Source organism: Limanda limanda, chromosome 2 (assembly GCF_963576545.1).
Source record: "Limanda limanda chromosome 2, fLimLim1.1, whole genome shotgun sequence".
Taxonomy (NCBI): domain Eukaryota; kingdom Metazoa; phylum Chordata; class Actinopteri; order Pleuronectiformes; family Pleuronectidae; genus Limanda; species Limanda limanda.
This window is the reverse complement of record NC_083637.1, coordinates 30,237,366-30,252,396: the sequence shown is the minus strand read 5'-3', so window position 1 is coordinate 30,252,396 and position 15,031 is coordinate 30,237,366. Positions and strand designations below refer to the sequence as shown.

Genomic DNA, 15,031 nt, shown 5'->3' with positions numbered 1-15,031 from the left:
GGAAATACATTATGTGAATAGACATTTCTACATTGGCAGCATCTCCTCTTCACACCCACACCATATCACCTGACCAATGTGCTGCAGGGTTGCAAAGGGGTCATCATATACTGTAACTGTCAAAGCACCACAAAATGTTCCATCCATTCATGAGCGAGAGAAGTAAGGGCAACACACAAGTTTGAGACTATAACAGTTGAGACTATATTCAAATGAAACTGCTGCATTCTCTCTGAAGAAGCAGAAGAGGCAAGAAAATATTCAGAGTTTTATCCATTTCAAATACACCTCCAGTCACAAAGTAAATAGATTGTGAGTTTCCGTGCTGCTTTACTTCTTTTATATGCTCGGAGCAAAATATGATGTTTCTGCCTCTGTTTTTCCCCAAAGACTTCGGCTGACCCACTTTCCCTCATCCCGTGCACCTTGAGGGTGTTAACGGAACAGGGAATATTTACAGTGGTGTGTTTAGAATGAATCTGATATGATTAAGTAATGAGCCTGGAATAATTAGAGGGGATTGCATTAAGCAATGCAGTGTATGTTCATAAGCGTAGAAGAAGAAACCTTGTTAGAGCCTTCAGAGGTTCAAAGTGTAGTGTGGGTGTATAGCTCTCTGGTGTTGGAATGAACTGAGTTTCATTCTGGCAGAAATGCATCTCCATTTTAACACAATAACAACTCTTATTCAGTGATCGTTGTCACAAAATGAAAACCAATCAAGGTACCTTGATGAAAAACTTAATGGTATGATTGCTAAATTGTAGCTCTGCAACCACAACACACAAACTATGTAAAGTGTTTTACGTGAGTGGAGATGGTAACTGGTCATCCCAAATGACATGGGTTTGGATCCATTTCATTTTTTGCATAAAACCTTTAGCACCACCAGAGGGAGCTGTGTGAAGTCAGATAATTCCCTCAAGTGATGTCAGTTGTGGCAGTTTCAGTTCGGTCTGAAGATTTTAAGTTTGTCTTGTTCTGCTTCTTTTTAGTTGTTTAGGAATTTGTATAACTTCCATTTTATATTGACATAGAGATTTTGTATAAGTATTATATGTGATCTTCAGCCATGGACAAGGTTAATATCCTGTGTAATGGTATTAATGTCTCATGAGCTAAGCTAGGCTAAGCTAACTGGCCAATACACCTATACCAATACAACAGGTCATCATGGATTGTAGGCCTACCAATGTTTAAAGTTTTAAAGGGATTCACCGGAAAATAAAAGTTCATTCATTATCTGCTCAATCTTTGACACTTGGTGACACCACAGTATGGAGGCATTTTTTTCTCTCTCTGTATTGGAATTGCACTGAGCCTCCAAAGGTGTTTTGTTGACTCAAACACGTCACCCATCCATCCGTCCGCATAGTGGTCATTAGATTAGATTAGATTAGATAGATTAGAAACTTTTTCGGTGAACTATCCCTTTCGTACCTTTAGGAGATGCATAGCAAATTGTATTTTGCAATGTACAATAAAAATAAAGGCATTACATTCTATTCTATTCTACCAAGGGACAATGAGTAAATTAATTAGTAAAATAAATTCATATTTTTATTCTCCTAGCAAACCATGGAAATAAAGCAAGATACCAAGTCCACTCCACTTTGTACACATGTTTTGTTCATTTTCAAATAGGAAACCTGGAGGAACAAATTTCAAAAAACAAAGATGTCAGGCTTAACTGAAGTGAAATATTATCCATAAAGATAACATTTAGTAAAGTGCTCCCCTGTTTTCTAGATAATGATCCACAGTTTATCATTTGACTGTAGCTCCTTTAATGAATCCCCCTAAGCAATTGTTTCATAGCACATTATTGTAGAGTGAGTGTCTCTAAATGTTTATCCCCATAAACTCAGGTCTTATTGGCATTCAAGCATTGGATGGAAATGGACATTATTTTCCCGGAAATTGTGTTAAAATATGTGGTGCTAAACCAAGGTCCATTAAATTAGACCTGGAGTACTTGGACCCATGAAGACTTTTAGTTTCATGCTGGCACATGTTTACAAAAGTCATCAACTGTTTTTGTCAGACTCCCACAATGTAGGATTTCAAGGAAATAACCCAAATCGTGTTATTTCTTTCGATAACCACAAACAAACATTTGCCTCATGACCATTCAGTCAATTAAGCAATGATACTGTTTAACCTTCTCACCAGACATATGATCAATAGGCCTCTGTATTGATGGCAATGCTTGTTTTCGTTCTGCAGGTGATTCTGATGCTGACCAAACTATTTGACTTCAACCTCAACAGCGTGACTGAGAGTTCATTATGGAGGTAAGCTTATCACACAACACAAGCTCATGACATTTCTAGAAAAGCCTTGAGCGGCGATGAGCATGTCACAATAAATTGGTCAGACGGGATTGCTGGACTTAGTTCTACATATTCTGGTGTTTTTAATCCTGTGGTATGAACTGCTCCCAGCTCTGCTCTTAGGTAAAAAGAATACCCACACGCACAAGGATCTCATAATATGACTTAATGAAACGTTCAGGGCTTGAAAAAGAGGCAGCAGTCAAAGAAAGATCTCTCAAATGACACGGCTGAACTGCCCTCGTTTGGTTTTAATGTCTGTGGGCACCAAAATCCCTCACATGAAAGTAACTAATCAACACCACTGGAGCTGGCAGTGTTATCTAGCAAATTACCTTGACCAGCCTTGAACAGAGCGTAGCCGTGCTCAGAGTGTCGAACTCCATTCTGATGTAATTTTGGTGGATGCCTGCTGGGGACAAATGTGGCTGCCTTAATGTCTCAGAAAAAAACGGAGGAAATCTTAACCAGAGAAAATCAGCGAAAGTAATTATCGTTATGAAATATATTTTTCATTATTTTGGCTGCCAATGAAATGTAGCACCACAGGCATGAACAGCTCTATTGAGGAAAAGGGCTCAAAGGGAGGAACAAGGATAAAAAACGATGAACTGCACAGAAAAAATAAAGAATAGGGGTGAATAGTTTATTGTCAACGTGAGAAAAAGAGCTATTTTCTGACAGATTTTCCCAACATTTAATTTCACCTTTATACAATTTAGCACAATCAGATGTCATCACTAAATGAATGATTTTTTCCAACCCATTCAATACCACTAAATCTTTTTGAACTCATCAGAGTTCCAGCTCTGATGTTTCAAATTGAAATATGTTGTCATGAAAAAAACAAAATGTGAAATAAATTAAATATTCAGCTTTCAACTTCCACTAGAGGCTAAATGTGTGTTCAAGGCTCTTCTGTTTTGTCAATTTGATTTAAAACCTCTTTTTTTTTCATTCTAGCAACAATTTCAAAGTTTTCAAAGATACCAGATGTGTGAAGTAGAAATATGTGGGAGACATGTATATAATTATACACAATACATCAAGATGATTTCCAGTTGAAGATTTTCATCATCTTGGGTTTGAATGTTTCTCTTGGTGTAAGCGTCATGAAGCTTTGATGAAGTGTTGAAACGGAGAGATACTTGGGCTGCACATGATAAACTGAGTGTCAATAGATCACTTTGCAGAGAGTTTAGAATTTAAAGAGGGATGAGGGGTAATATAACGTTCAAATCATGAATACCAGATGACATGTATATTTATATAACACTCAAATACCCACTTCAGTGCAGTGTCAATTTCCTGTGTCATGCAGTTTACTTTGTCTTAATACATGTTGTGAATCAACCAACCATACTATTCCTAATTGTGTCTATAGTTAGAGACAGAACTTTCTACTGAGCTACTATTTCTACTATTTGTCAATTAATTTCCCAAATGTTTTATTTTAACCTGTATAATCATTTGCACATCTGCTCATTTATCTCCCTGCTTCACAGCTTAATTTTCAAGGCTGTAAAGAGGGATGAAAAAGTAAGAAAGTAAATTGTGTGTTTGCCCTACTGTTCAATTAGACTGAAGTGTATTTGACAGAAAGGACACAAGTCGAATCACACCTGAAAGTGAAGCAACCAAAGAGGAGGTATCATTATCAAATTGAGGGCAAGTCTTCAAATTTGGTAAAAAATGTCACTTGAACTCAAAGATGAACTAATTAGATTTTGTTTTATGGAGGTCAAATGTCAAGGTCACACTACAGGTAAAGGTGTCAGTGACCTTTATATGACCCTATGAAATATATTATGGGGAAATATGTTCACATAATCTGCACTGGTTGACAGAGGCAGACCACCGCAGTTCGGTAATTGGAGTTACTGTATGTAGTGCTATGAACACATTAGGGTTTAAAATCAGGAAGTGAAGTAGAAATGTAAAGTGTATTTGACTTGTGGCTACCAGCTGTGTTTCCTTACCATTTGATCAGCTGCATACGTAGGACTAAATACGTAGTAAAACAGAGCTCTTTGCATAACCTTTTATTATAATCATTATTGATATCCTGTCACCAAGTGGTTTGCTAAAGCTTCACCATCACAAATCAACCTATACACTTACACACTCCTATTCAATTTGTCTTAAAACAAAGTTTTCCTGAAGTGGATTTTCTCATCATTGTCCTGAAAGCTAACTTGGACATTGCCTTGTATTGAGGAAAGTGTTTCCTGTGCTTTTTTGCCTCCCTTATGGAGCCAGAAGGCAGCAAGGTCACACAGCAAACAACACAGAGGCTGCCTCAAGGCTCGAGCTCTCACCCTCAGCTGTGGCAATGTACTGACTTCATTTACCTCATAGAGGATCGAGTGAGGCTATTGCTCTGTGTCTCTGATGATGCCACCACATTACCCTTCTAATGGTGCAACTACAACTGACATTTCACTCGTGTATTATAAATCCTAATGCCTTGAGAAAACAGAGCTGAATGGGTGATTATGTGGTTATGTGAGGTGCATGTGTGTACCCACACAGACTGACAGAAAGACAGATGAGTGAATAGATCAGAAGCATCTTGAGAGAGCAGAGGGGATAATGAGAGCGCAGGACATTACCGGGCAATATACGGCCAGGAAGACGGACGGAGCATCAAAGCAACAGATGACTGCATTTAAGATAGCCAGAGAGCCAGCACGCCTCAGGGAGGGTTTCAGGGTAAACTGGGCATCGCTGCCTGCTGTGGCTCAGAATATCAGCACAAGGTAACAACTGTTATACCTTCATTTTATATGTGATGTGGTTTCCTCGCCTTAGTCAGTCAGCACTATGCTGATGGAGGAGTGGGTGAAGTGATTGAACAAAACACTTTAGGGGTCTCAGGGGTAAACAGTGTTGCAGCCAAAATGACCCCTTCTTCAGACGTAATAAAACAACAGAAAAAAACCCACTGCTCGTTTGGTGTCATCCAAGTGTCCGCAAGCCCCGACATTCATATTGGACTCGAAACAGTGTTATTACATCGATTTTTAAGCCTAAAATTCCACTACTGGAAGTAGCGATGCTAGCAGATGTAGCCATGCGAATGTGCACCCCGGTTTTCCGGTGTGTGCGCACGAACGTGGGAGTGGCATAGAGGAGGATATTAGAGATAATTTAGGCTTGAAACAACGACACAGTTTCACGTCGAATATGGAGTTGGAGCTTACAGACACTTGTCACGTGGTGACTTGGTGAGTAGATAATGAGTGAATTTCTGTAAACTATCCATTTAAAGAATCAGCACCTACTGACACCAAATCTTAGACCGGAACCTGACTCCAGACCTGAGTCTTTAATTTTGAATTATTTAGTTTAATACTGATCATAAGCTAATGCAACAGATCAGAACTAAACCAAATGTGTCTAGACGCTTAATGCAACGAGACAGTTCAGACCAAAAAGTCAGGGAAAATGGCCGCACACACTGAGTCAGGTTCATAAGTTTCCTTGAAGTTTTTAGATTTTTCTCTCCAAAGTCATCAGTGCTGTTCGTTGATGGAACTTTCTTGATAACTTTTTTTGGTCTCAACTTTATTATGTAAAGTGCCTTGAGATAATATATGTGGTGAATTAGCCCTAAACAAATGAAATTGAACTATCTCAACATGCAAGCAGCTCCCATCCTCTGAACCGTGGTTAATCAAACTCCCCAGTGATAATGTATTGGTGTCATAGTAGCTACTCCTATCGGTATGTAGTAGACCCTAGAAATTATAATTGAAATTATATCTAGCAAATGAGCGTCTACATTCTTCTAATCCATTTCAGAAAAAGCGAAAACGGGTTTTAAAAAATACATTTTCGGCTCTAGGCTGGATGTGTGTATGGGTGTGTGAGTGAAAACGTGTGTTTCAGCTCAGTTGTCCTCTGAGCAAATCCACAATCTATGTTCCTCTGTGAGCCATATCAATGTAATGTGAGTGCTGTGATTAATGTGTCCTGTACAATGTTTCACTCATACCTTTCTTTAATCCAACCTGTGGACAATGTGAAGTATTGGCTCACCTACAGCCCCTGTGGAGAGAACATGCACAAAACGGATGAAATCACAGCTGTGTGGTCCAAGCTCCGTTTTACACCCACACATAATCACTGAATAGCCTTTCAACAGGCACTATTCTTCCTTTCACATTCTTAGTCCTTGAAAAAAACATAATTTTCCATTGATGTAACATTCACGATCTGCTGGGGTTGGGTCATTTCACCGGTTCATGCTGAAAGTTGCTTGTTGCACTAAAAATAAGTCATTGGCCTTTTAATGAAATGATTCTGTGTAGGGGGGCAATCAATAGCGTGATGTCATTGTGCAATGGTCGTGTTTGATGATGGTTTCTGATGAATGATGCTGAACTCATCCAGGGAAGGTTTGCCCAGGGGAAATGTTTTTGCTCCCCATTGAAACCAAACTGTCATAAATCAATCATCAATCAATTAAAATTGTTATAGTCCATATTCACAAATCACAATTAAGCTCATACTGCTTAACAAGGAGCGACATCATCTGTCCTTAATCCTCAACAAGAATACGGAAAAACTACCAAAAGGAACCTTTAACAGGGAAAACAAATAATAGAATCCTCAGAGAGAGCCACATGTGAGGGATCCCTCTCCCAGGGCGGATAGAAGTGTAGTGGATCTTGAAGAGGCAATGCATGAGAAATTAAAGGGATATTTCAATAAAATAATGAAAGTTCACTCATCATCTCACCACTATGCCGATGGAGGGGTGGGTGAAGTGTTTGAGTCCACAAAACACTTCACCCACCCCCTCCATCGGTATAGTGGTGAGTAAATAGGTGAATTATAATTTTTCAGTGATCTATCCCTTTAATTCCATTAATATTTGTTTATCTTTATTCCTGTATGTGGAATCGAAACATCAGAAAAACTTTCCACTCGTCGACGTCGTTCTGGATTTAACAGCCACATGGATATAAAAACAAAAACAAAAAACAAAGCTTGACTTGAGTGATGGCTTAATTTGAAGTCACTCAAGACATTCTGCAATGTCTTTCCTGCATTTTTAAGATGGCTTTTTTCCTCTGTCTTCATGTGAAATTATTATAGCTCCTTGATTGAGCCTCAGGCTGTTCAAGGTAAATTACACCTGACAGCACAGATAAGTTGTTCAATCTTTTGGCGACAGTCTAAAATGTTAAATTTCAGCGGAACACAAATATTGCATTAGCATTTTAACCAACATTTGAATATTTCAGTAGTCATTCTAAGATGGCTTTAAATTTAGCGGTTAAGAGTTGCTCTGTCATTCGCCTTTATGTAACTTAAGTTTATATACCAGAGATATGGAGCATGTCTCCTTGCCGGCCTTGTCAGTCTACCAGAGGGCGCTCTGAAGTGGACCTGAAAATGTAATTATAGCAAATGGGCATGTTAATAGCCAATAAAAGATGCAGCGTTTGAGAAGTGACATGGGGCAGAGACATAGAGCCATGTGATTATTTTTTGGCAAGATTAAAGTGTTCTATAATGATTTACCCATTGATTAAATTTGACTGTTTTGACTGTTAATCAATTAATAATTTCACAGTGCTTTGGAACAAAGGTGTGCAATTCCTGTAAGAACACACTGTCTCCATCAGATTAATCATAAATACATTACTCTTCAATTTTCCAGCCTGTTCAGCAACGCCACATGCACAGTTTTGCATAATTAGATGTTTTATTATACACATTTTTTATTGCAATATGAAGTGATACAGCAGGTGGATGAAATACACGTTTAACCACGAGGAGCATTAAACCGGTCCTTATCCCTAAAAATTCCGATAAAACTATGATTTTATTCTGATAAAATGTCACACTGATGATGGTGGTGAGAGCCTTATAAACATTTCAGGAGAAACTAGAGTGGTCACACTGGGGTTGTCAACCTCTGCCAACCAGTGCAGTTTCTGTGTGCATCATTTATTTCCCAGAGGGTTAGGTTAGGGTCACTGTGATCTTGACCTTTAACTATCTAAATCGAATCAGTTAACCCAATGTGAGCCAAATTTGAATGAAATCCCTTGAGATGTTCCTTAGATATTACAGTCACAAGGCAATCGTGTGTATGAGAGGTCAGAGTGACCTTTGACCTTTGACAACCAAATTCTGATCAAGTCTTATGAGTCGAAGTGAATGTTTTTGCCTCATGTAATGAAATAAATGTTGGGCATTCCTGATATATCATGTTTAAACAACACAAGGTCATGTGACCATGACCTTTTTACCTTTGAGCACAAAAATCAAATCAGTTCATCTATGAATATTTATACAAAAGCTGGACATATTCCCTCAAGCTAATCTTAAGATATTACGTTCATGGAAAACTTACTTTTGGAGACCAACATGAAGGTGACCTTTGACCTCTGGTTCCAAAATCAAATCAATGAATTGTTGCCTCCAAGTGAATGTGTGTGCCAAATGTGGAAAGTTTCCTTGATGGTGTTACAGAGAGATCACCCTCACAAGGAAACAAAATGTGCTTTGTGAGGACTCAGTGACCTTTGACCACTAAAATCGAATCAGTTCATTCTTGAGTCCGAGCGTATATATTGAAACAAATTTAAGGGAATTCCCTCGAGGCTTCCTTGAGGTTTCGTGTTCACGAGAATAGGACGGACAGGCAACCTGAAAACATGAAGCTTCTGGCCACTGGCTGTTGGTGGTGTGAAGTGTATATATGGACACTTGCATCCAAGTATTGATGTGTGCTGTATTTAGACAGAAGCTACAGATGAACTTTCTCAACAGCCATGTGTTGTAATTTGTTTGTGTATATTAAACAGTGCATGAAGCAGCGGAAGCAGCAGAGTGGCTGTGGGTTGTCACTCCATTGAGCACAAAAATACATAATTACTGTACAGTGGTGCTCTTTCCCCTTTGCACCCTGAATTCTCGAGGGAGGACTTTTAATTGCAACATGTAGTTCACCAAGCATTCATCAGACCTTTCTGATTTCCTTCCAGGTCAACCGACTATGGAGCAACGTACCAGAAGCTGAATGACAAAGTCGGAGCAAAGACAATACTCAGTTACCTTTATGTGAGCCCGAACAACAAGAGAAAGGTAGTATTGTTTTTCTTATATCATTTGAATCTGATCGTTGTCTTGAATGTGTGAATTGTGCGAGTTGCTCTGGTTTCTGTTGGTCCCATACACAGTGTGTAAAGTCAAATACAGGCAGACATACTGATGCTGTCTGACTCATCGTTCTCTGTTTAAATCCTGTCTCTCCCTCTGTTGCTTTCTCCAATGTCCTTAAGATGCACAAGGCAGTATTAGCGCTGGCAGCACAATACATAATACATTATCCCGTGTCAGAAATGAATAGCCTGGCTAGTTTTTTTTTATTTATTTCATTACAAAACTAAATCAAACCAGCTGAAAAGGAGCAAAAGAAAAGAATGGCCTCATACCTCAAGCTGTTCCTTCAGGTGGTCTCCCTGCATTTCAATTGACGGATATAACCATCTGCCTGTTTTCACTCTACGGCTTCACCTCGTTCCCTTTACACAACTCAGATCAGGAAGGGTCATTTTTTCCCAGTTAATTATTATAATGAATCCCAGACGCCCACTGGATCAAGTTAGGAGCCATATTAGTGACGGGGACATCCCATAGGTCAGTGCTAGGTGTCACAACAGAGGATGAGATGGAGCTGATGAGCAGGATATGATCCTATAAAGAGACATCGATTCCACAGTGAGGATGGAGGGTTCCTCATTATGAAATACAGTGTTATTGTAATGGTCATAGAATGTTTAGAATAACTTACTTGTTGTGTGCAAGATCTCATTTCAAGCTGACAACGATTCTACTGCATTTTAGTTTGGGACTTTAGCTGCATCTAAACAAGCACTGCTATTTTCTCCCTCAACCAATGACAAAGGGGCGTTACCCCACACGATGCAGTGAAGCAGAAATCCGCCAGTGAAAATAAAGCGAGTGAGAGAGAGCAGCGGTAGCTTTTTTGACAGGATAGATCTTCAAGTTCTTTATATTGTCACCTCAGAAAAAAGGATTGTGTCTTGAATGAGAACTCTGAAGAAGAGTCTTCCTGAACTGAACCTGGAAAAGGATGTTTTGATTGTAATGATTAGGAGCCAGTTATCCTTTAATCAGAGGCTTTCTCGGCGGGTTTGGGGCCAGATGAAGCTGCAGAGCCACAGCTCTCCACACATGCTTAAAATAAATTAGAGGCAGCACACCAGCAAATGGATAGTGTTAACAATTTGTTCTGCCCTCTGGTACATTTGGATCAATTTATTCAGGTTCCATTATGACTCTAGTCCATTAGGGTTTTGGGATGTGTTTTTTTGAATAGTCTTTTGTCCATGTCCATTTTGCGTTTATGTATGACTGTCAATGTCCCAGAATTTCTGCCCGACCCAAACGCCCCACTTTTCCTCCTGCGGGTGCGTTTGTTGCCTCCATCTTGGTTTTAGTGCTTCTAGAGAGACCATCAACAATAACAGCAGAAACTATATCAGAAGCTTTGAACAGCCTTGTAGAGTTTACTTCCTCATTGTTAGGCCAACAGTATGGTTCACTGTCATCAACTCACAGTTATGATTGCCCCCCTATCCCTCCTTTAGCTGTACCCCTCCTCTTGCCTAAGAGCATAGTGTATGTTTGTGTGTTCAGTAATCATGTTACCTCTTAAGACCTTTTCCTGCAAAAACACTGACCTTGTCAGGACCACACAACCTCATGGGGACCAAACCCTGGTCCTAATAAGAATAAATGTCATTTCTGAGGTCCTGGTTAAGGTTTTAGGTAAGACATGTAGGTTGTAAGGTTGAGGTTATACGCATAAATTGGTTGTGGCTAAGGTTGGGGATAAGGTTTCTGTTTGGCTGTCTACATTAAATGTAAACCAATGCAAGGTCCTGATAAAGATAGCTGTGTATGTCTTAGTGTTTGTGTGTGTTGGTGGTGGTGGTGGTGGTGGGGGGGGGGGGGGGGGGGGTCCACCTCCATGGAGGCTGTACTATGTAGCCTCCATGACATTCCAACAAGTAGCACACACTGGAGTGATTGTAATTGAAAGGGAGGGAGACTGAGGTACATATGAACTCCCTTTCCACTGCTTGGTTGGATTAACAGTGCAAGTTATGAGAGAACCTTGAGCCAATGAAGAGGTTTTCAATATTGTCCAATGAGTCCACTCTTCGGCCAGGACAGTTGAAAAAGTGCATGAGCCTTTGAGTCCGGGAAAAGCGGCTTGCCAAACAACAAGCCCTACACTCGAACACACAGAGCGGCAAGAAGAGCTGCCTAACGGGTTGTAAATATCTTTTTACACACTCTTTTGACACACATCCATCATTCAGGCTCTCGCATACACACGCACATCGTGTCTGTCAACTTTCCTCTCGTCTATTTCCTATCATTTACATTCCCGTGCAGGCTCCCCTGCTAATTATCTCTGTCTCACACATGTTCACACATCCTCTCTGGGTCCTATTTCGCGCTCAGATTCATTTTATCCCCATGGTGCCAAAGCATGACATTTGTGATGATTTAAAAAATTTCAAAAGAAGAAGAAGTTTAGAGCTACTCTAACAACCCCAGAGGCTGTCTTCATTTTATCCAAATAATTTTAACTGTCTGGCGGATGAAAAAAGCGACACAACTTTGCTGTTCTCAGGTGATTGCCAAAGACTGAAAAAGCAACAGGGGCATCACAGGCATGATTTGTCAGGCAAATTTTTAACTTGTCAGATTTTTGTTGTACTGAGCCTGACAAGCTGAGCTTAAATACGGCATGTGCACATCATATAAGACTTACTGTGATTACTAGTTTCAAACTTCTAAATACTCGGCTCTCTTTTTATGCATCAGCAGCATAGATCTGAAGTTGTGTTAAATAATGCAGACGTGTCTGTGTTGATGAAGATGCAATACATAATTCTGCCAATCAAGTCTGTTAAATATGAACTCAATAACCCACAACAAAATGACATTTCTGCAAATTAATTTAACAACGACAACTGAAACTTCTATTTCAAGCGAGAGAAATTCAACAAATAAGATAATGTGTTTGTGAAACTTTTCAGCAAATCAGCCCAACTTGTCATTAGTATTCATGTGGACAAAATATTAGAAAATTAATATAAACTCTATACTTTTTCTTAGGCTTTGTTTTATTATTTTTCAAGCAGCAATCCTCTTAACAATAATTACACAATATTCTGTTGAATTGAAAGGGTCATTGATAGAGAAGATTGACACATGCAGATGAACTGACTCTCATGGAATCTGTGTGTTGAGAATAAATATTGTAATAGTGAAGTAAAATTGTTTGTAATAGAAATAAACAAGCAATTTTCCAAGAAAAATTATATAGCTGTAGTCAGTGCACACAAGTCCATAGATTTTTTCTCTTTTATAAAAATGTCACAGAAGGGGTCTTATTCATCAAGTGTTAATAATATAGAATGCATCTTGTGTCCTAATCGCAACACACTACTTCCTTTGGCCATTTACATTACACACGCCTAGCTGATAAGATGAATCGTTTTTTGAAAAATGGAGACATATACTGACAGAGATTTCTGGAATTAGTTAGATGACAGGATTGCATCATTTTCAACAAGATATCATGTTCATGTATGATATTTACCTGGCAGATGTTAATTTGTGCATATATGCTAACATTTGCTAATGTTAATATATACTTTATTCATTTTATTTATTTTATTAGCATGTTGTTATGATGCGATGGTGGCTTTAATCTCAGGTAAACCTTTGATGATATGAATTTGGTGTGTTGAACACTTTTAAGTGTAGTGCCACATGAGAGTTAGGAGATCATACGTTTTTACAGTGTATGAATTTCTGCAACAGATTTAATGTCAATCATGCAGTCCCTGTTTTTTCCCCTCTGATCTTGTACTGAAGTGTTTGACTGACAGATGGACGGACAAGCAGTGCCACCTATGCTGCTCATGTAGCTAAAATTAAATACTGGAATATATAATATAGAGAAACTGATTTTGGAATCAAACACAGGGACTTTTTCACACTTCTCTCTCTCTCTCTCTCTCTCTCTCTCTCTCTCTCTCTCTCTCTCTCTCTCTCTCTCTCTCTCTCATTCTCTCTCTCTCTCTCTCTCTCTCTCTCTCACACACACACACACACACACACACACACACACACACACACACATACACACACTCTCTCGACATCTGCTCTTCTCTCCCACATGCAGTTATTTCCAAGTTCAAACACGCATTCTTGTGAGGGAGGATAGAAGAGACTGCAGGTTCTCTACTGTCTCCCCCGGCATGGCGCCCTGTGACCGCTGCTGGTGGCAGACAAAGCGTCTCTCTTCACACGGTAGTGGAAGCAGATCAGGCTTCTGTGGCTGTGGGGGAGAGAGGGAGTAAAGCAGAGGAAGATGGAGAGGGAGCGAGAGAGAGAGAGAGAGAGAGAAAAGAAGAGAGGAATTGTGCAGGGGATGGGGGGGGGGGGTAGAGTAGTGGAGAGGGGAGGAAAATAGCAAAACAATGACAGAGTAAAAAAATGGAGAGATGGCTCAGGGGTCACCCATGGAGAAAACAGAATGACAACACAGCAATTATATCAATTTTCATATTGTGGCTTCACACTGAGCCTGTACATGAGAGAACACATCTCAAGCACACATTAGGGGAAATTACTTTAGGCTTTGGCATCTGGATTGTGTGTGAGAGCACATTATTACAGTAAATGGCTTAGGATGGTGAGTGCTGATAACAAAAAACCCTTACAGATAGTTGTCGTATAAAAAATCACTATGGTCTCCAATGGGTTGAAAACAAATAGGAATGTTCCTGGCAAAATGTTGATGTGAACCGTGAACTCGGGGTATGCCGCTTTACGGCTTTTTGTCTTTGACTTGTCTTTAAGGATCAAGTAACTGATGTCTCTCATGAATGTATCGACTTAAGCAACAATCAGGGGACTCAAGGGTTTTCACAACAAAGGTCTCAATTGTGTAAGTGTGTGTCTCTGTTTGTCCTTGTGTGTGTATACACGTTTTTCATGTACAGTGTTAAAAAACAATCCCGGCCCCATGCGGACGGCATCAACAGACAGGTGGGTGGAATATGAATCCACCTCAGATGGGACCTCTCCCACTGATGATGAGAATTTTTTATGTATCGTCTCACTTTTGGACACAAGCTCAAACTTCAAAGATAACTTTTGTAACATATCCTCAAAGTGTCCTCAAAATGGCAATGACAATAGAAAAAACTAAAATAATCCATATACTCTCAGATAAAAAGCAGGATCTCCAAAGACTTATAGCATGATGAAAGTTTTGATGACTTTAACGAATAAATACTTAAACATCATATAACTTTGTGCCTTTTCTGCAGTATATAGTATAAATCTCTCTCCCAATTCATGATGTTTTAATTAAATTATTTTACTGGTTTAAATATTTGATTTAATTTGGATCTCAGTTCTGTGATTTATACAAATACTAAACATCATGTAATTGACATGCCCCTTTTGCATCTTGAAAGGTCACTAGGTTCATGGGCGAGAAAGTTATAGGAAGTGTAGTCAAAACTTTCTTTTTATTGTTCGTTCAATGTGACGACAACATAATGACAGCCGTATCGAGACATGAGCGCACTGATTTGGCTGATGAGCATTTTAGAATTAAA

General features: G+C 39.3%; 1 protein-coding gene across 1 annotated transcript in view; it reads left to right on the top strand.

Annotated features, from left to right (window-relative positions):
• Positions 1–15,031, top strand: part of LOC133019231 (VPS10 domain-containing receptor SorCS1) — a 151,670-nt gene that overhangs the window by 74,672 nt on the left and 61,967 nt on the right. Inside the window, exons 2-3 of the mRNA XM_061085637.1 lie at positions 2,227–2,294; positions 9,338–9,437. Coding sequence (XP_060941620.1) covers positions 2,227–2,294; positions 9,338–9,437 — 168 coding nt within the window. The remainder of the gene's footprint in view (positions 1–2,226; positions 2,295–9,337; positions 9,438–15,031) is intronic.